At 38.6% G+C, this 22,095-nt stretch overlaps 1 protein-coding gene across 6 annotated transcripts in view; it reads right to left on the bottom strand.

The window, feature by feature from the left end:
- The window catches only part of Abcb11 (ATP binding cassette subfamily B member 11), a 143,053-nt gene that overhangs the window by 38,054 nt on the left and 82,904 nt on the right, over window positions 1-22,095 (bottom strand). For 4 of the 6 annotated variants that reach the window (XM_010606932.3, XM_010606937.3, XM_010606934.1 and 1 more), the window contains 8 exons: window positions 19,064-19,188; window positions 16,195-16,369; window positions 12,284-12,397; window positions 9,734-9,844; window positions 4,894-5,019; window positions 3,141-3,344; window positions 1,070-1,240; window positions 406-607 (listed from right to left, as the gene is read on the bottom strand). In XM_010606932.3, the coding sequence (XP_010605234.1) occupies window positions 406-607; window positions 1,070-1,240; window positions 3,141-3,344; window positions 4,894-5,019; window positions 9,734-9,844; window positions 12,284-12,397; window positions 16,195-16,369; window positions 19,064-19,188 (1,228 nt within the window). Of the gene's footprint in view, window positions 1-405; window positions 608-1,069; window positions 1,241-3,140; window positions 3,345-4,893; window positions 5,020-8,347; window positions 8,456-9,733; window positions 9,845-12,283; window positions 12,398-16,194; window positions 16,370-19,063; window positions 19,189-22,095 lie in introns of those variants that run through there. The other 2 variants (XM_010606935.2, XM_010606936.2) reach the window with 2 other exon arrangements.

The following is a 22,095-nucleotide window of genomic DNA, read 5'->3' as shown; positions in this document are numbered from 1 at the left end:
AAAAACATTTAAGGGACGCCAATTAGAAGTGACAAAAATGATAAAACCACAGAAGAAAGTCTATTCAGAATAATTCATGTGTTAAAACACGTATACAGTAGCTATGCCTAATATAGTTCACAGGTCCAGATGTGAAATGTTGGAGAAAGATTAGACTGGTTAGTTAGAAGACTCTCCTATTTAAAAAGGGGGAAGAATAGAATATCAGAACAACTTGTTTTCAGCTCTGTGGCTTAATAAAGTAATTTAACCTGTGAGCTTCAGTTGTTGCTTTTATCATTTCTTTAATGCCTGCCAGGGCTGCTGGGAGAACAGAGCACACTGTGTGTATTAATATGCACAGAAAGGTACAACATATACTGACTATTTAACAGACCGCACAAGCAAAAGGGAAAAGGCATTTACCTTTCACTTCTTTTTTGGTAAGGGCTTGATCTCCATAACTTTGCAAAGTCACTAGAGTGAAGTAAACACCTTTCCTTTCCAAAAGTTCTTCATGGGTGCCTCGTTCTACTGCTACGCCATGTTCAAAACCAATGATGACATCTGCTGCTCTTACTGTGGACAGGCGGTGGGCAACTGAGACAACTGTGTGCCTGTGCTGAATCTGTAAGGACACACAGTGTGCTGTTTAACAAGACACGAGACACAGCTGACCTTGGTCGTTGGATCATTCCAGAATCCACAGGTAAGGCAGTGCGTCGGTTCCTGGGAGGACCCTAACACAGGCCATGCAGACATCGGAAAAGGTCGGTTCCTTGTAGCCATAAATTGCATCACAATCTCATTAGTCTGCTGCTGCAATTAACAACTTCAGATGGGGGAACTTAGAAAAAGTCATGTTACTCATGACAAGAGTTTAAACTTTCCATGCGCAGCTTTTTCAAGCTAATCATAACTGTCTCCTGTTTAGTGTGAAGAAGACTGTAGCCAACCATTGTTTTTTGAATGATCACACTGAACACATGGACCCCTGTAACATCACCCCTCTCCAATGAGGGGCCTATTTCGGCTGAAAGATGGGCATTTCCACCTGGACCCACAAAATGAACTCAGACTCTTCACAAACCTTACTCAGAGCTTCTTGAACCATGGCTTCACTCTCATTGTCCAACGCTGAGGTGGCCATGTCCAAAAGGAGGATCTTGGGGTTTCGGATGAGGGCTCTGGCGATGGCTACCCTTTGTTTCTGGCCACCACTCATCTGGCCTCCCCCTTCTCCAACGGGAGTGTCAAATTGCTAGAGAGAAAGTGATGCCAGTCAAAGGGAGAAGAAGACGGCTCTGGACAGCAACCCAGTACAAAGTTCTTTGCCATTTCCTGCTCAACCATGAATATCCACAGGTCCAACTTGCAATGAAAGAAACACCCCTTCCCCAAACAGGTTATTGTCTAATCGATATTTACATGTGAGATAAGGAAATTGACTTATGCTTTTATTCCAAGGTATACTGAGCTATATAAATGTTCCCCTCCAGCTCAACTTTAAATGAAAGTTTTCAACCAAACTAGAGATTGAAAATCTATCTTAAAAGATTTCAAATCTTTGTCTCTTTCCTCTAGTGAAACAATGCAGCAAAGTATAATATTAAACATGTTTTCATATTGTGAATGGAAGGACAAACTAGCTTTATAAAAATGATTGTGGACAGCAATTGGCTACCGAGTATTTCACATGTCCAACAATACATGGGAATCTAACCAATCCCAGCAGTCAGACTCATCTTTCTTTGTGGTAGTGGGGTTTGGACCCCATGGCCATCTCACTGAGCTCCAGTCCTTTTTTTTACTTTTTACTTTGAGATAGGGTATCAAAGTCACTAAGTTGCCCAGCCTGGACTTCATCTTGTAATCCTCCTGCCTAAGCCTCCCAGAGTACTGTGATTACAGGTGTGTGCATTCATGCCCAGCTCTAATTCTTATCTTGCTTAGTTAATATTAGCCAACAGGAGTTGAGCACCTACCACATGTAAAGCATGGTGCTGAAATTTTACATATATCATCTCATTTGCTCCACAAAGATACCATAGGAGGCAGGTACTGCTGCTCCACTCAACTACTAAATAAGGAAACTTGGGGCATGAAGGGGTATAGATAGTAACTTTACGGGAGTTCACAAAGTTGGTGAGTAGAGAAAATGGGTTTGATATTGAGGCAGTCTATATAAGCTTTATTCTCTAGTCATTCGACTATAGCATACCCCCAGCTGCAATCCTATATATAAGGCAATTTAGAAGGCTGAATAGGACACATTTAAGATCACTGACTCTGGAGCCAGAGCTCCTGGTATGAATCTTGTCTTTCCTTTCTGTTTACATCAGTTTGAGCCTGTTTGCATCATTTTGACCCCTGGGAACCCCAGTCTTCCACGTTTAGATGGAAATAAGAATAGTTGCTACCTGACAGGATAGTTATAAGGGTTAAATGAGTTGAGAGAGGTAAAGTGCTAGAACAATGCCTGGGACATAGTATCATCATACACATGTTACCTATCAGTAATTCTTCTTTGATTTAGCAGACCATCAATGGCAAAATCTACATAAGTATAATAATACAGACTTTGGTTTTGTAGTAACTGTCGTGTAGAATGAAGATATATGAGGAATTATTTTTTAATATGCAAAATGCAGTTCTGATAACACAATATTTAGTTGTCAGAACACAAGAAAACCAAAGTAGAGCCAGGGATTTAGCTCAGTGGTTCTGGCACCTGTCTTGCAAACACAAAGACCTGTGTTTGATCCCTGGTACCCCCCCCAAAAAAAAAGAAAGAAAGAAAGAAAAGAAAACCAAAGAATAATGATAATGGTGGACATCAAGAGAGCATTGTACAAGTATTGCCACATGGCATATTTAGCATATTTTAGACACATAGTTGCTAGATAGAATAAGGAAATTATACCTAAAAATCTAAAATGAAAGGAAATTTTTAGCAAAAAGCTCTCTAATTTGGTAGATTTTTAAACATAAAAACAACATATTTGCAGACGAAAAGGAGAACATTGCCAAGTACATTTCCAAGTGTGATATTAAGAATGTGATGATTCAGGATATAAATGCAAAGAGTATGTATGTACTATATGACTTGTTATCGCTTGATGACAACTGGGCTTCCTGCTGGAATGCAAGGCCGGAAGTACCTGCGGCATGTCCATGATGAAGTTGTAGGCATTGGCCTCCTTGGCAGCTCGGACAATATCTGCCATTGTCGCATCTTTTCTGCCATAACGGATGTTCTCTGCGATTGTGGTGGAGAACAGAACTGGCTCTTGCTCCACTATCCCAATCTGATCCCTCAGCCACTGGATGTTAAGAGAGCGAATGTCATGGCCGTCCAGAGTCACCTAGAGAACATGGGAGCAACATCACGCTGCTGGGAACCTTCAGGGTTCTGAGTGAGAACATGAGGTGGTACTCGACCGCTGGAGAAAGAAGATAGGGTTGGCCAAGACTGTGACGGTAAGCAGTTCCTCTTGAAATGTGGTTACTTATATAAAGACTTCAGCATGGAACCGAAATAAGTTTAGCTGCAGGTCATGTAATCGCTAATACACACATGATATAGAGGTCACTTGATTGTGTGCTGTTGGCCCAGGAATGGACACATTCTAAATTACTTAGCAAATAGTAGCCAGTCATTCGCCATACTTTGAATGTTTTTACTATCTTTTGTCTTGTGACCAAAAAGGAACATCAAAAATAGGACATAATATAATAGGAATGACCCTTATCTTACATATATATTTTATAATAAATCTTAATTCTGATCAGATTCATCAAATAACTGTTCAAAAGTAGTTGTCAGAGATATTACAGGGAAGCAACAAAAATCACAATAGGAAAGGTGTGAAAATCTTACACAAAAATCATGATTTTTATTAAACATTCTAGGTGTTATGATGGTGATACGTGGTAAAGAATACCAACTGAAAAGGAAAAGTCCATGAAAAAAGAAAGTCCCATTATGTTTGCGGTGTCTGTGTAACATTGTATGCCTGACAGAAAACTCATTGCATTGAAGCTATTGTACTGAAGTCAAAACGAGTCTATTTCAAAGTATCAAGGAGATTCTGACAGAATGCTTTTGAGATAAAGAGCGTGTGCTTTGGCATCCACATACCTAGGTTCAAATCCTGGCTTGGTCACGTCCTAGTCAAATGACCTGAGGCAGGTCTCAATCTTTTTCTTTTTCTTTTTTTTTTTTTTCTGGTACCAGGGATTGAACTCGGGTCCTTGTGTTTGCAAGGCAGGCGTTGGAACCACGGAGCTAAATCCCCGGCCCAAGTCTCAATCTTCTTGACTCTTTGTTTCCTCATTTGAAAACTGGGCACATGTACTTTGTCAGGGGTCGTTATGCAAGTAAGGAATCATTTTTATGAGAATTATTAATATTTATTTTCTTAGTTTCAGTCTATGTTTACTCAAATAAAAATGAGGAAAAGTAGACTGTTTGTGAAATTATATATAAAATTTTTAAAGCCCAACTTTGCATGACTAATCAGGACTATTTTCTGTTAGTTTCTATTTTGGTTGTCAACAGAATCAATAGTGATTTTGCTACCCTACTGAAAAAAGAAAGAAAGAAACAGAGAGAGAAAGAAAGAGAGGAAGGAAGGAAGGAAGGAAGGAAGGAAGGAAGGAAGGAAGGAAGGAAGGAGGGAAGGAAGGAAGGAAGAAAAGAAATAGAATAGCTAGTTCTCTGAAGGAGTAGCGGATACCAGTTTAAACACGTCTGCAGCTTCTGTGATTACTCAGCAAATGGAACAGACTGGCTGTCCGTGGGTCTGTCACTGTGCAGGCAGGCTGTCCTGTCACTCCAGTCAGACTCGGTTTGAGAACACGTCACCATTTGCACCCCCCTCCCCAGGAGCTGAGTTTCCGGAAGACACACACCATGCCCTCACAGGGGTCGTAGAACCTCTGAATGAGCTGTAGCGCTGTGCTTTTCCCGGCTCCGCTCGATCCTACCAGAGCTGTCATTTCCCCTGGTTTAATGACCATGCTGAGGTTATTTAAAATCTGGAGAGGAAAGAAAATTTAAAAGTTTAGATTATCACTGTGCACTGAATCAAGCAATTAGGCTTCACCCTTAGCAACATCCGTCATTCACCCGAAAAAGGCAACAGTGCCTAGGATGAGATTTTAGCACTTAGCACATTACTCAAGAGCTGCAGCCAACAAATAAGATGGCGTGTATTAACAATGGTAAAGTAAGTCAGGTTGACTTTCAAAAATTATGCTTCAAAATCTAATTTAAAACACTCCTGAACTACTGTAGGATACCTGAAGACACTGTCCCAATTAAAGAAAAAAACCCTGCAAAAGCACAATGCTAATTTACTGACCAAAGATTAATAACAAACCAATTTGCAGATTTTAAGCTGTCAGACACTTGTATGATACGTATGCATGTTAACTGAACAAATTTGCCTAATAAATGTTTGTGGTGGATTTCTAGGCCCAAAGTACTTGGAAAAGTAGGGACTCAATACTAGTAGGTCTCAAGAACAAGAATAGCTAGTTCATAACTATCTGTGGGAGATTTTTACCAACAAGAGATGATTTTGCACCGATTGTGTAAGGTAGTTTAGGGTCTTCTGAGTGACTACATTATATGTGTCTTTCATTTCCTGTTAGAGATTTAAGTGTGCAAATTCACTTCTGTTTTCTGGTTTGTACTGGTCTGTAAGCCTCCTGGAATGGGGAGAGCAAGGACTGTGTTTCCTTTATTGTTACAGTCCCAGTGCAATATGTTTCCCAACAGAGCTAAGCACATAGGCACGGTATGGAGGAAGAAGCTTCATGGCTCTAGATAGGAAATTGCTATTAAAGTGAATTATTGCCTTTGAGAATAAAACAGCAACAGAAACGAAGTTAATGTCACAATGCAATGAGTTTGCTGAGCAGCTATGAGAAGCTGATTCCAAATAGCATAAAGTTTTAAGCCATCCATTCATAAAATATTTATGGAGTATTACTTCCTGATTTATATTTTACAAAGCTCTTTTGCATACATTATAGCGTTTGATGTGTCAGTACATCTGTAACATAATAAAGAATCCACTCCAAATAAATAGTGAGTATGTATATTTATTTTTGTTGGATATATTTACATATAATATAGATAAATATAGAGGTATGCTTATATCTTTGCTGTACATATGTTTACTTATATATTTATATAATATAGGTTTATATAATGCAGATAAATATTAACCTACATTGAACACATATTTACCTTTTCTTTCTGTAAATGTCATGCATGCACACATACATACATACACACTACACATATATACATACCTACATATATAGTATCAGAATAAAACTTGGGCTAACAAGATAGGATTTAGTAAATGAGAATCAAGACCTGTCATGTGAAGGTACAAGATCCCAGTAATGAATGTAACTGTCCTGTGTACCTAAAATGTACCAACAAACTCAATGAGGAAAAAAAAAAAGGTAGGATTTACTTCTATAGGGATAACAGAAATATTATTAAGGCCAGGAGTGGTGGCACACACCTGTGATCCCAACACTCGGGAAGCTGAGGCAGGCGGATGGCTATAAGTTTGAGGCCAGCCTGGGCTACATAGTGAATTCAAGGCCAGCCTGAACTACACAGTGAGACTCTGTCTCAAAAAGCTCCCCCCCAAAAAAAAAACCCACCAAAATATTTTTCCATTGAATTTATTGGTACTTTTTAAGAATACAGTACAGTTACATTCATCATTGGGATCTTGTACCTTTACATGACAGGTCTTGGTTCTCATTTTTCCCCTTGTCCCTGCCCTCCCTTCACCCCCTCACCCTTCCCTATTTACAAAGACTTTGTTTACATTTTTTCCTTTTCTCATATTTTTTCTTTTCCCTTATTTCCTTTCCCCTATCCTTTCCACTTCCCCTACACTGTTAGCTCTTTTCTTCCTATTTCACATTGTCAGTTATACAATTTGGATCTTATTTACATTTTCAGTTTTTCACACCAGAGAAACTATTCGGTATTTACACCTGTATGTCTTATTTATTTCACTTAAGAGTATGGCCTCAATATGCATCCATTTTCCACAGAATGACTCTAGTCTCTCATGCTTTATGGCTGAGTAGTACTCAATTTTATAGAAAAACCACGTCTTCTTTATCCAGTCTCCATGTGATGGACAATTGGGCTGTTTCCAAGTTTTAGCTATTACAAATTGTGCTCTATAAACACGGGTGCGCATATATCACTGTGGCATGATTCTTTTAATTCTTTTGGAAAGATACCCAGCAGAGGAATAGCCAGGTCAAATGGAACCTCTAATCTTAGTTCTCTGAGGTCTCTCCTTATTGAGTTCCACAATGGTTTCCAAAATATTATTAAGAAGATCCTAATAAGATTACTGACATTTAGAAATGGGAAGAAAGGAGCTAAAGGTGTAGGGAAGGTGGGATGGGTAGGGGAAGGGTAATAAGGGAAAAGAAAAAAATGTGAGATAATGAAAAGATGGAAATAAAATATTTGTAGATGGGGAGGGGAGGAGGGGGTGAAGGGAGGGCAGGGACAAGGGGAAAAAATGAGAACCAAGACTTGTCATGTAGAGGTACAAGATCCCAACAATGAATGTAACTGTACTGTGTCCCTAAAATGTACCAATAAACTCAATTAAAGCTAAAAAAAAAAAAAAAAAAGAAACTAGAGATACTCTGTTAAAATTTAGTAAAAAATTTCTTTCCAAAGCCAATTTATTGGTGGGGGCATAAATCCTAATTTTACTATACAACATGTTACATGTAAAGATCTTGCTTTGCAGGTACAGGAAAATTATAGATTTCCTTATCAGGTGGCCTGGAAAATCACCTAGTACAAGATACATTAACACAATACCACCAAGTCATCTTCTGTGAGGACTAATGATCCTGGTAAACTTACAGAAGTAAGGGAAGTAAGAAGCTAGCAATGCCAGCCTCTGATTGTCACTCACTCATGTCTACTCAGGTGGAGCTCACTATCTTTCCACTCTCTGAAAAAAAGAATGCTTTGATTGCCTTGCAGTCTATTTCTTGTGAGCTTAAAATAACAGGATCTGTCACTCATTTCAACAGAGCATGACAGAGCTGACTTCATCTGTATGGGCTGCCAGACTGTGTTCAAACCAGAGGGATTTGCATCACACAACTGTCACAAAGAAATGGGATATTTCCCTAAGATGGCCCAACACCTGAAGACACTTCTGGAGAAACATACCTCTGTCCCCTATTCCTAGAAACTGAGACAAGCCTCCGAAAACCAGCAATCTTTGGCTCTGGACATAAATCATCAAAGAAGCAAATGTCCACTTTTCCCAGGGAGAAGACTGACACTTACCTTCACTTCTGGTCTGGAAGGATAGTGGAAAGACACATTGTGGAATTCAATTTCACCCTTGACTCGATCAAGCTTGTAACCATCTTCTGACATGCAGTCAATGATGGGTTTCTGGCATGGAAATTCAAGAGCAATGTAGTATGAACACATATTATATGTGTTTACTATATCTTACTTTGATTTAATTCATTAAAAAGACAGTAAAAAGTTAAAACCTTGCAGAAACATGCCACAGCTCCTTATTAATAATAGTGATAATCACTACTGAACTACTGAGATATAATTGCAATTACTATATATTAAATGTCATGTATTAATATAATAGATGCTAGATTTTATTGTTATAGAGTTACTACTAGGGGATATTACACATTGTTTATACTATATGGTAATACAATTTATTAATATATGATATTAATATTAATGTTTATTATTGATATATTATACATGAATCATATTACTTAGATTTTATTGTGGAAGGCAATGTACAGGTGTTTTATAGTTCTTTTTTCATTTATATAATTGTCATCATAACTTAACTAGATGTGCCCATTTTTCAGGTAAGGAAGTGGAGGAATTTCAGAGAGATGGTTCTTGGCTGGGGTCATTGCAACTGGAGGAACTAGCCAGGGCCAGTCATACTCTACATTTGAGTATCCTTTGCAAATGATGATCAGAATTAAGTGTTTACAAACAATGTCTTCACATATCACCAACTTTCAGTTGATACCCTAAATTTCACTGCTGCTATTTCCAAAGCCAATTTATTGGTGGGGGCATAAATCCTAATTTTACTATACAACATGTTACATGTAAAGATCTTGCTTTGCAGGTACAGGAAAATTATAGATTTCCTTATCAGGTGGCCTGGAAAATCACCTAGTACAAGATACATTAACACAATACCACCAAGTCATCTTCTGTGAGGACTAATGATCCTGGTAAACTTACAGAAGTAAGGGAAGTAAGAAGCTAGCAATGCCAGCCTCTGATTGTCACTCACTCATGTCTACTCAGGTGGAGCTCACTATCTTTCCACTCTCTGAAAAAAAGAATGCTTTGATTGCCTTGCAGTCTATTTCTTGTGAGCTTAAAATAACAGGATCTGTCACTCATTTCAACAGAGCATGACAGAGCTGACTTCATCTGTATGGGCTGCCAGACTGTGTTCAAACCAGAGGGATTTGCATCACACAACTGTCACAAAGAAATGGGATATTTCCCTAAGATGGCCCAACACCTGAAGACACTTCTGGAGAAACATACCTCTGTCCCCTATTCCTAGAAACTGAGACAAGCCTCCGAAAACCAGCAATCTTTGGCTCTGGACATAAATCATCAAAGAAGCAAATGTCCACTTTTCCCAGGGAGAAGACTGACACTTACCTTCACTTCTGGTCTGGAAGGATAGTGGAAAGACACATTGTGGAATTCAATTTCACCCTTGACTCGATCAAGCTTGTAACCATCTTCTGACATGCAGTCAATGATGGGTTTCTGGCATGGAAATTCAAGAGCAATGTAGTATGAACACATATTATATGTGTTTACTATATCTTACTTTGATTTAATTCATTAAAAAGACAGTAAAAAGTTAAAACCTTGCAGAAACATGCCACAGCTCCTTATTAATAATAGTGATAATCACTACTGAACTACTGAGATATAATTGCAATTACTATATATTAAATGTCATGTATTAATATAATAGATGCTAGATTTTATTGTTATAGAGTTACTACTAGGGGATATTACACATTGTTTATACTATATGGTAATACAATTTATTAATATATGATATTAATATTAATGTTTATTATTGATATCTTATACATGAATCATATTACTTAGATTTTATTGTGGAAGGCAATGTACAGGTGTTTTATAGTTCTTTTTTCATTTATATAATTGTCATCATAACTTAACTAGATGTGCCCATTTTTCAGGTAAGGAAGTGGAGGAATTTCAGAGAGATGGTTCTTGGCTGGGGTCATTGCAACTGGAGGAACTAGCCAGGGCCAGTCATACTCTACATTTGAGTATCCTTTGCAAATGATGATCAGAATTAAGTGTTTACAAACAATGTCTTCACATATCACCAACTTTCAGTTGATACCCTAAATTTCACTGCTGCTGTTATGAGTGGTGACTGTAACCTGGAACTTAACCACCCTGGTTGACCAGACAAGGGTAAGGGTCAACTCCCGCTCCCAGAACATTCCAGGTCTGATTTTTTCCCGCTCCCACAACTAGTAATAGAAATTCATCACCCTAGTTCTATTTGGAGGTAGAGTGAACTCTACTTTTCTCTTCTTGGGTCCCTAATGAAGACAATAAAATAATTTTTTAATGCCTTAGTGTTTTGTTATAGTTTCAGAGCCCTTATATAGTCATTGCATATAATAGCTCTAAGAATAATGTCAAATTTGAATAAATAAATCATTTCTCTGTGGTTTCAAACAATCTCACTATATTCCATGATATGATACCCCACCATTTAAAGCTAATAAAATGATGAGTGGCTTCCTCAGGTACATTTCAGTGCCTGATTTCAGAGCTTCTGATTCAGTCCAGAGCATTTTTCCCAAGAGAAAGAGCAATAGATTACCAACTTCTACTTTCTCTTAGATGTGAGTCCCTAGCTTGACCTCTGATGTACTTCTGCAGGTTACCCTGTACAATCCTAGCCAGGCAACCAAGATTCTTTGTAAACTTGTAGAGTCTTTCTGCCACATTATGAAGACAATCCAGTTTACGAACTGGGTCTGAAAGTCCTACATGCCCTGGCCTTTCCCATCCCTCTTTGTGGGACACTGTAATATTGATTATGCTCCAAAGCAGGCTGTGAAGAGTGAACCCCATGACTGGCTTGTTTATAGAAGTGCTGAGGTCAGAATGACTCACACCCAAATTCTGTTCCCACAACTAAAACCTTCTTACTAAAAGGACAATATTCTAATTACAACCATATATTTCGTCGATTCTGTTCCTAATTCAAGAATGCTTTGTCTTGCCCTTCAGGAGCCTTGCTTACATTAATTTCCATAGAAACCACATGACTTCAAATCCTCACATGTAGCTTGCCTTTACCCCAATTGATTACCAATAAAAATCAGTGGCTCGGGCTAACCAACATCTTTGTTGAGTGCACTGGCATTGGTCTTCCTGGCACCACTTTCTGTCTCTCTTAGTTCTGTCTTTTAGTTTTGTTTGTTTGTCTGTTTCTTCAGGTCTGCGTCATACACTGGGCAGGAGACAGGAGCCTACTGCAGAGGTTTCCAGGCATGTTTAAGGGGTCCTCAGTACCACTAGCCTTAGCCCCTTTCTTACTCTGTTCACATTCTTTCAGCTCCTTAAGATCACTATAGACTGAAACTCTCTCTTGTAGAAATTCCTTCCCTGCTTTCATTTTCCATGAGCTGAATTTAAAAATTTCTTCCCCTACCTTAGTCATGATCACATTGCTCAATTTTTTTTTCCTTGCAGTACTACGGATTAAACCCAGGGCCTCACGTATGCTAGGCAAGTCCTTAACCGCTAAGCTACATCTCAAGCCTATTTCTTTTTAATTTTGAGACAGGGTCTCAGTAAGTTGCCCAGGTCGGCCTCAAACTTGTAATTCTTCTATTTCAGCCACCCAAGTAGCTGGCATTATGGGCCTGCACCATTGTGCCTGGCTCACGTTATTCTGTATTATTTCTTTTGTCACACTTAGCACCTGTCTTTGAATGTGCAAACTTTCTTGTCAGGTCTCCCTATCTGAGTGTGAGAGGGGGGACTGTTTGTTTCAGTTCACTTGCATTTATAGCTCTTGAAAATGGGTCCAGCTAAAGGGCATGTTGATCAATCCTCATATTATGAACCATAAGGGTAAATGTGTTTGGAGATTCACCACCCCGGACATTCTAATGGCTTTTAAGTCAGGCTTTTACATACCCTGTCTATTGTCTCAAAAATGGTGGCAGCTGCTGCACGCCCAGTGGCAAAGGCTTCCAAACAAGAAGATGCATTCCCAAGATTTAAAGCTCCCACTAAGACACCAAGGAAGACCTGTAATGAAAAGAGAGACATTTTTTTTACTACATGTTTTTGTCAGTTTGTAAACAGTGCTCCTTGCCATTTGGGTCATCCACACGCACACTGAGTTTTGCCCAGAAATATTCTTCCGCAGGAGTTTGAAAGCTAAATAGCTCTTTGGCTCTTTGGATGTGCCTGGAATAGTTTTGTTCTGTAAAGCACATCCAGTGTTTCCATTGTTACAATTTAAAAGACTATATTATATTTTATTGAACATTTATTACTCTTCTACAAAGTAGAAGAAATGAGTAAAGAGGCATAAACAAGGCAACAGAGACACACGAAGTGGATTCAAATAATGATCAGATAGTTTGACTTGTTATAGAATCAGCCTTCTAATGATGTTCTAGTTAAGGGGCAACATAAATAATAAGGACACTAAGATCAGCTTGACTGTTCTAGAGGTTGGTACATGCAAAGCCAATCAGCACTATTCCTGCAAGTGTCTTGGTCACTATGATAACTGCTGTCACTACCCCTGCTGCTGCTATACTACTGCTAAAGATAATAACCAAAGGGATATGTTTTAAATGTTTCATACAATCCTTATGACAGAAGAGGAAACAGATTGCCCTAGGCACATGTAATTACTAGTGCAGTGTTTGAGCCCAGTGCCATACTGAGTAGTTCCCAAGCTCCCCGGCTGCTGGCTGCATGCAGGTGGAGTCACCTGGTTCCTGTGCAGAGCTGGGGAAGCTGTCCTGACTCTTCGTGCTCACACCCAGATGATCCTATTAAAGAGCACTGTTTTTAGCAGTGCTGTTTATGGAGAGGCAGCGCAGTAATTCCTCAAATTTATCTCTAAGGGGAGGACAAAGCCTCCCCGCTCCATCAACTCAGGGATGGGTCCAGATCCCCTGACTCACCAGGAGGCTATTTCACTGGCAGTGGTTGACTGTCAAGATAAAGGTTGACTCCTACTTGAATGTAGCCTGTTTGGGGTTATCAAACGATCTCTTTTCATCTGTCCTTGTTCCTTTTCCTCCATGTGACTGATGGTTCCTGCTGGTGGCAGGTTACTTAATCTTTCTAACCCCAATTTCTTTTTAAAAACTTAATTTTATTGGTGTATTTAAGATACATAATATAATGACATTCATTATTGGAAATTTGTACCTTTACATAATCGATCTTGGTTATTTTTTCCTTTTTCCCCTGCCCTCCCCTTAACCCCTCCCTCCCTCCCTATCTATAAAGACTTTGTTTCCATTTTTTTTCATTTTCTCATATTAACTCCATTCCCTTCTTTCCTTTCCTATTCTCCTCTCATTTCCCCTTCCCCTTTGCACCTTTTCTTCCTATTTCACATTATCTATTATAACTTTTAGTCCTTATTTATACTTTCAGTTTCTCACACCAGAGGAACTATTAGGTATTTACTCATGTGTGCCTATTTATTTTACTTAACAGTAAAATAAATGTTACTCAATGCACATCCATTTAACTATAATTGTCTCTAGTTTCTCATTTTTTATAGCTGAGTAGTACTCTATTTTGGGAAGAAAAAAACCCCCACATTTTCTTTATCCAGTCTCCCATTGCTGGGTAATTGGGCAAACCCTAATTTCTTTATTGTAACACAGGGACAATGGGCATATATACTTCAGTGGGCTGAGATTGTGTGTATAAAGATGATTCACCCAGCACTAGTCACATAAATGATGAGGAAGAAAGTACTGAGGTCCCACACAGGGAGGTGGTAAGGCAGCGGGTAGAACGCTCCTCAGAGTCTGAAATGCTTTAAAATGCTCTCATCAGAGGCCCTCCCATCGCAGCAAAGAAAGCTGTCCTATGCCCTACATCAGCAGTCAGCAAACATCTTCTATAAAGACCAAACAGTAAGTAATCTGGGCATTGCATGCCATATGGGCCCTGAAACAATTACCTCTGTTGTGCAGAACAAAAGCAACTATGACAATTGGTAAATGACTGTGTTTGTGTTATTGATAAAAACAGGTGATGGACTGGGTTTGGCCTGCGGGCCACAGTTTGCTAACTCATTGGAGGCTTCAGCTGAGTTCTGGGGCCAAACCCCTGCTCAATCTGGCTTGGAAAGCCATGGCCTCAGGCACATGTTATCTGGATGTCCTTAGAGAAGGAGCGAGAGCGAGCGAGTGAGACAGATGGGCACGTCCAGTATGGAAAATGTAGCCTGCAACTGTCCCGAGAGAGCAGTAGTTTTCAACCTGAAGATCACACCCATGGACAGAAGAGAGGGAAGAGGGCCTTCAGGGGAGCACTCTCTGGGTGCTGTGCTAGAAGAAGGGGGCTTGCAGTCCCTCAGAAGACAGCTCTGGAGGTCCAGCAAACAGTGGTTAAGGGTCAGGTCCTGGAGACACAGAGATCTGAGTTCAAATCACATTCCATGCCACTTGACACATATTTCTTAGCCTCGTTTTTGAAGTGGGAGCCTACTGACACTGATCACAGAATGAAGCTGTGTTACATACATAACTACATGACCTAGTCACTCAGTGCTTGACACCTGTGCACTCTGACCGAATGCTACTCCTGCCCCTGTTTCTGTTATCATCATTGTTTTATATGAAGCTTAAGAGGGGCCTGAAAGAGCTACACTTTTTTCTTTGATAAATCCAAATCCTATTCAATTTTCCCTAGATATGTGTTTATATTAAAGCAGTAGATCTCAAATTATAGCATCAGCTATCAAATTTCTGGTAGAAAAGATTTTGATTTTTTTTTAATGGTTTCGCTGTTCCTGCCCCAACCAGAATCTGCAGTCAAATCATTTTATTTAATATTCTGAAGTGAAGTTATTTCCCATCCTCTGGGATGAAATCAATATTTTACTTTGACCTTACTACATGGGAGCAGAGAGAGGTGGGACCAAATGTGAATGAAGGCAAATGTTCTGTGTGATACAAATGCTCTAAAGGAAAAGTACAGACGCTGTAAGACAGTGTGGAAGGTCGCGCAGCTGAGAATCCAAACAGTGACTCAGAATAGGCCAGGGCCAACCATAGTCTGAGGAAGAAAGGCCTTTGAGAAGAAACAGCCTCCCCTGACCCAGACACACCTAATTACCTTTCTCTTCTCTCTCAAGGGTCCTGTCCTCTACTTCTTAGCTCATGTCCCCATTTGGCATTATGCATATATAAGATTAATTATCACTTGCCTTTCCCACAAAACTGTGAAAACAATTAGGGCAAAAAAAACCCAAACAAACCCACATTTCTTTTGCTACTGTTGAATTCCCTGCACTCTGGATGAGTCCAGCATACAGTAGGTGCTCAATAATAACTTGTTGAATGAATAACTAAAAGGACACTGAAAATTAAAGTAGCTATAACATTAGCAATGGTTTGCCATAGCACAAGTGAGTAGTGGAATATGTTTTCATTTTCTGTTCAGTTGAGGATATTATTGGCTTGATATTTCAATAACTCTCACTTCACAAATATGTCCATTAGGCACACCTCTTGTACTATTATTAAGTTAAGTCATATAATTTGTGAATTTTTAGCCAAAAGATAACTGACTTCCCATTTTCATGGCATTATTATCCTTTGGACTCAACCAACAACAACAAAAAAATCATCATTTTCTGGCTACCAAGTCTTTAGTTAATTGGGAATCATTAAAATGCTATTCTTATCAATCCAAATGCTATACATGCTTAATACTATTGTTACTGTAGATGGACTCCTACCCCCTCAGATACTAAAGGAATGAAGCCCATGTCTAATCTGTGGGATCTGCTGAGATACAAGCAGGAAATGATTATGTTTAGGGTGACAAGATCAAAGTACCTGAACAAGGGTTCCTGGTGTATATTCTCCCTCCTCCAGGACAAGTTGGGAGCCATACCAGAAAGCCAGTGCATAGGAAAAGAAGATGAGACACCACATGTATCCAGTAAAGAATCCCATCACCATCCCTTTTCTAATTCCCGAGCGCTGAGCAAACACAAGATTGTTCTCGTACCTGTGGAAGAGAAAATGTTTAGGTCAATCTCAGCAAACCAGCCACTATGCAGGGTTTTACTCAGCAACCATAAAACACCCCAAGTACAAAGCAGCTGCAGGGAAAGAAACCCACAATAGCCTTGGGATAGTAAAGTTCGTTTGAAACTGGCAATGAAAACACATTGAAAGGATGACACTTAACAAGGCCTTGTAAATTTACTGTAGCTGGATGAATAGCAGTGGTGAAGTTGTAACATATGTGTTGAGACATGAGGGATCTACTATTTGTGTTTGAATTTTTTTTCTTGCATCACATAACATCGTGCTGCCTATCAGAAAACAATGCAGCTGTCTCCAAATCAGCAGGTGAGACTATATCGGGTGTTTCCAGCCCCCCCAGTCTTAAAACTAGAGTTCACATCAACTCTTCTACATCTGCTCACCCATCTACACAATAGCCAAGAAGCTAAATATTTAATCTCTTGTCAGAAGAATAGTTTGCACGCCACCCGCCTCGCAAGCTGCAAGGCCTTGAGTTCTATCCCCATACCCGCCACCCGCCCCCCAAAAAGCATAGTTTGCATATATTTTCCCTCATTCTGCGGGTTGTCTTCTTGCTGTTGTTTCCTTTGCTGTGCAGAAGCATTTTACTTTGGTGCAATTCCATTTGCCTATTTTTGCTTTTATTTCTTGTACTTGGGGGTGGGATCCTATCCAAAAATAGTTGCCCATTCCAATGTTCCAAAGCATGTATTTCTTCTATGTTTTCTTCTAGTGGCTTCGTAGTTTTAGGTCTTATAGTTAAGTCTTTAATCCATGTTTAATTGATTTTTATATATGAAGGGAGATACAGGATCTAATTTCATTCTTCTGCATGGAGATATTCAGTTTTTCCAACTGGATTTCTTAAAGAGACTGTTCTCTCCTTATTGTGTGTTCTTGATATCTTTGTAAAAAAATCAATTGATTGCAAATGAATGGATTCATGTTTGGACTCTATTGTGTACCATTGGTACACAAGTGTGTTTTACGCCATAACTAGGCTGCTTTCATTGCTAGAGTTATATAGTAGATTTTGAGATTAGATAATGTGATGCTTGTGACTTTGTTCCTTTGGTCAACAGTGCTTATGCTCTTTGGCGTCTTCTGTGGTTGCATATAAATTTTAGGATATTTTTCCTATTTCAATGGAAAATTTCATTGGAATTTTAGTAAAGATTGCACTGAAACCATACATTGCTTTGGTGGGTATTGAGATTCTTGCAATAGTCATTCTTTCAATCCATACACATAGGACATCTTTCCATTTGTATTCTTTCCATCTATTTCTTAAGTGGTTTTATAGTTTTCAGTATATAGACCTTTCTCCTCCTTGGTTAAATTTATTCCTAAATATTTTAAATTTTTGTACCTATTGTAAATTAGGTTATGTCTTACTTGTTAATGTATAGAAATGCTACTCATTTTTATGTATTGATTTTGTATCTTAAAGCTTTACTGAATTTGTTTAGTACATCTAACAGATTTTTGGTGAAGCCTTCAGAGTTTTCACTATGTAATGTGTCATCTGAATGCAGAGACTACTGACCTTCTTTTCTGGTTTAAATTCCCTTAATTTCCTTCTATTTCCCATGTTGAATAGAAGTGGAAAGTGTGGGCATCCTTATCTTCTCCAGGTCTAAGGGAAAAGATTTCACACCACTGAGTTTCATTCAGTTGCAGGATCATCATATGTGGCCTTTACTGAACTAAGGCACCACCTTCCTTCTGTAACAAATTTGTTGAGTTTTTATCAATAATGCCTGTTGAATTTTGCCAAATGCTTTTTAAGCATCTGTTGACACGATCTTATGGTTTTTGTCTTTCATTCTGTGAACATGGTATATCATATTTATTGCTTTGTTTGTAATGAACCATCTCTGTATTCCAGGGATAACTTCCATTTGATTGTGGGAAATGATCCTTTCTTTGAATGTGCTGTTGAATTTGGCTTGCTAGTATTTTGTTGAGGAATTTTGCATCTATGTTCATCAGAGATATTGACATATAATTTTCTTTTCTAGCAGTATCCTTGTCTAGATTTATGTTAGATTAATGCCAGAATTATAAAGTAAACTTTTAAAGAATTAGTATTATTAATTCTTCTTTAGATGTTTTATAGAATTTAGCAGTAAATTCTGGTCTTGTTCTTTTCTTTGATAGAAGACTTTGTTTGTTTGTTTGTTACTGACACTCTCCCTGCGCACTATTAGCCTGTTCAATTCTATTTCTTCATGATTTAATGTATGCTTCTAAGAACACTATATACCCATTTCTTCTAGGTTATCCAACTTGTTGGATCGTTTGTATTTCTGTGGTTTCAGTGTTTCAGAGTTGTAATATCTCATGTAGACTTTTCTTTGATGGCAGTAAACAGTGTTAAAGACCAGTTGAAGTTTACTATATACATACATCATCAGAGCTGAAATGAATATCTAACCTAAATTGCCCTTCAAAAAAAAAATCATCAGCTTCAATATCCTCAAACACACATTGCTAAAGGTTTAGGGCTTCTTGTAGTGTTTTGATCCATCTAAACTACTGTGTTTAACTATCTCTTGAAAATGCTCCCTTGGTTTACTGTAGATCTTCCTCTTTGTACAAAACAAGGCAAAGTCAAAGTCAAGGTACACTGTTTGGTGACATTTAGGAAAGCAATGGAAATTTACCCAACCTTTCAACCTCTTTTTTTTCACCACCAAAAGCAGCCACTGTACGCATAGATGAGATGACTTCATCGGCCACACACCCTGCTTTGGCATAGGCCTTCAACTCAAGGTCCGTGAACTTGGCCACACTCTAAAATCCAAAATAAATGAAAACTGAGTTATTGGTAAGTTAGCCTATCATTCAGCAATACATTTAACAAAGGTAAACATGTGCCCTAGTAACATTGTAAGACAAGAGAAAGAACTAACCCAAATAGATCATTCTGTGACACTGAAGTCTTTTCGCCATTATATTAATAAGGTTCCCAAGTCAAATCATGTCATATTTCATTGCTACTAGCCAGACAAGATAGCACAATTTGTAGTCAAACAGCACAGGCAAAGACTGGGGACCTAAGTGGGCATTATAGTTGATTGCAGTATAAAATCAGAGAGAGAATTGGAGCATACAAAGGCATAACATTGCAGAGATAATTCCAGAACCACCCCTCCACCAAAAGATTTAGGTAAATAGTATACTATTTGTCTGGACTGTAGGGACTTAACTATAGTTTTGACCTTTACAAAAGCAAATAAAGAGACATTTGTGCTTAATAGTAAATAAGCTACTTTTTCTAAAATTGGACTTCAAATGAATATTCATCTTTAACTTAAAATTGGACTTTAACTTTCAACCGGTGAGGACCGGTCGGCCGTTCAGGTAACCCGCCAGCGCCAGTGTCCCGGCCTTCACCCAGCCTCTGCAATATACTACCCCCACCCCCATGCTCTCGGGCCTCCTGATTGTGCCAGTTCCTGGATCCACACTGCAGAAGCACAGGTAGTCATAAAGGTCATTTTACTGAGCTCCAGAAGAAAGAACAGAAGTGAACAACTGCAATAAAGTCACACTGGACCTCCATCGTTGGTAAGTTGGAGGGATCACCACCTTCCATCAGACCTTTGACTATCTTCAGAGAAAGGGCAAAAGGAACCTGTAGCAGAACCTTGCAGAGTTCAACCCTGCGAGAGGTCAGGGGTCAGCCATCAGCTAGCTGAGACTAAATGACTGAGTTCTGCACATCGCTGCTCACATTGTCTATTGTGACAGCAGAGATACACCCTGAAAGAGGCTCTTCAAATTCTTTTTCTTCTTTCTTTTCCTCATCCCATTCTGCAAGTGCTTTCTTTTTTCCTGTCTTCTTTCTCCCTCTCAGTCTCTTGCTTCCCCACATTATTCTTCATCTCCCTTTTTGTTCTGGTTCCTGCCCTAACTCAGATTTCTTTCTTTCTTTCTTTTCTTTTCTTCTCTCTTTTTCCTTCACTCAAGGGTCACTAATTTCAAAGGAAAGTGAGTCCCTGTTACTGTTGTTGTTCTATTCTTGTCTTTGTTCTTGCACTCTGTTTTTCCCTCTTGTCTTCAATAATTTCCTAAAGTTCGTGTAGTCATCCTGTGTCCTCTGGCTTCACTTGAAACCTTCTCCAATTCTTCTACCTACCTATTCCTCTGCTCCTAACACCATCTAAATCCCCATCCTATGGTTCAATATACATAAGTCAATAAATATAATAAACTATGTTAATAAAGTCAAGGACAAAAATCATATGATCATCTCAATAGATGCAGAAAAAGCATTCAACAAAATTTAACACTCACTCATGATAAAAACCCTGCAGAAAATTGGAATAGATGGATTTTATCTCAACCTGATGAAGCCTATCTATGAAAAACCAACAGCCAGTATCATTCTAAACTGTCAAAAACTGAAAACCTTCATGCTAAAATCAGGAATAAGACAAGGATGTCCACCATCACCACTCCTCTTCAATATAATTCTGGGAACATTAGCCACAGCAATTAGGCAAGAGAAAGAAATTAAAGCAATAAAGAGAAGGAAGGAAGAAGTTAAACTGCCATTATTTGCTGATAATATAATACTCTACATAGAAGACCCAAAAAACTCTGCCAAAAGACTTCTAGACTTAATTGTCACTTTCAGCAGAGTAGCTGGATACAAGGTCAACGCTCAAAAATCAATAGCCTTCTTGTACACAAATAACAGACTCACTGAAAGAGAAATTAGGGAAACAATTGCTTTCACAATGGCATCCCCCAAAAATGAAGTATCAAAGAATCAACCTAATGAAAGAACCAAAAGAACTCTACACTGAAAACTACAACACTCTGAAGAAACAGATCGAAGAGGATATAAAAAAGTCGAAGGATCTCCCCTGCTCCTGGGGAGGAAGAATCAACATAGTGAAAATGGCCATACTACCAAAACTGCTATTCAGATTCAGTGCAACACCAATTGAAATTCCAACAGTATATTTCACAGAACTAGAGAAAATAGTCCAAAAATTCATTTGGAACCAGAAGAGACTTGGAATAGCAAAAACCATTCTAGGTAACAGAGACATAGCAGTGGGTATCACAATCCCCAACTTGAAACTATACTGCAAAGCCACTATGATTAAAAAAAAAATTGTGGTACTAGCAAAGAAAAAGACCCAAGGATCCATGGAATAGATTGGAAGATACAGAAAAAAAAGAATGACATACTAGAGTCATTCATAGGAAAATGGATGCATTTTGAGGCCTTAATCTTAAGTGAAATAAATAAGACACACATGTGTAAATACTGAATAGTTTCTCTGGTGTGAAAAAGTAAAAGTGTAAATAAGATCCTTATGGTATAATTGACAACGTGAAATAGGAAGAAAAGGGCTAAAGGTGTAGGGGAAGTGGGAAGAGTACGGGAAAGGAAACAAGGGAAAGAAAAAATATGAGAAAAGGAAAAAATGTAACCAAAGTCTTTGTAAATAGGGACTGGTGGAGGGGGTTAAGGAAGGTCAAGGATATGGGGAAAAAATGAGAACAAGATCTGTCGTAAAGGTACAAGATCCCAATGATAAATATAACTGTACTGTATTCTTAAAAAGCACCAATAAACTCAATGAGGAAAAAAAATTAACTTTCAAAAACCCCTTGAAATACAGACTAAGACAATGAGAAAAAGCAAAAACTGTAGATCAACTAATGCAGAAATCTAAATAT

The sequence above is a fragment of the Fukomys damarensis genome, unplaced genomic scaffold (genome assembly GCF_012274545.1).
Source record: "Fukomys damarensis isolate Sample0158 unplaced genomic scaffold, DMR_v1.0_HiC HiC_scaffold_26, whole genome shotgun sequence".
In the NCBI taxonomy this organism is placed as follows: domain Eukaryota; kingdom Metazoa; phylum Chordata; class Mammalia; order Rodentia; family Bathyergidae; genus Fukomys; species Fukomys damarensis.
Note: the sequence above shows the minus strand (reverse complement) of the source record. Positions and strands in the feature narration are given on the sequence as shown.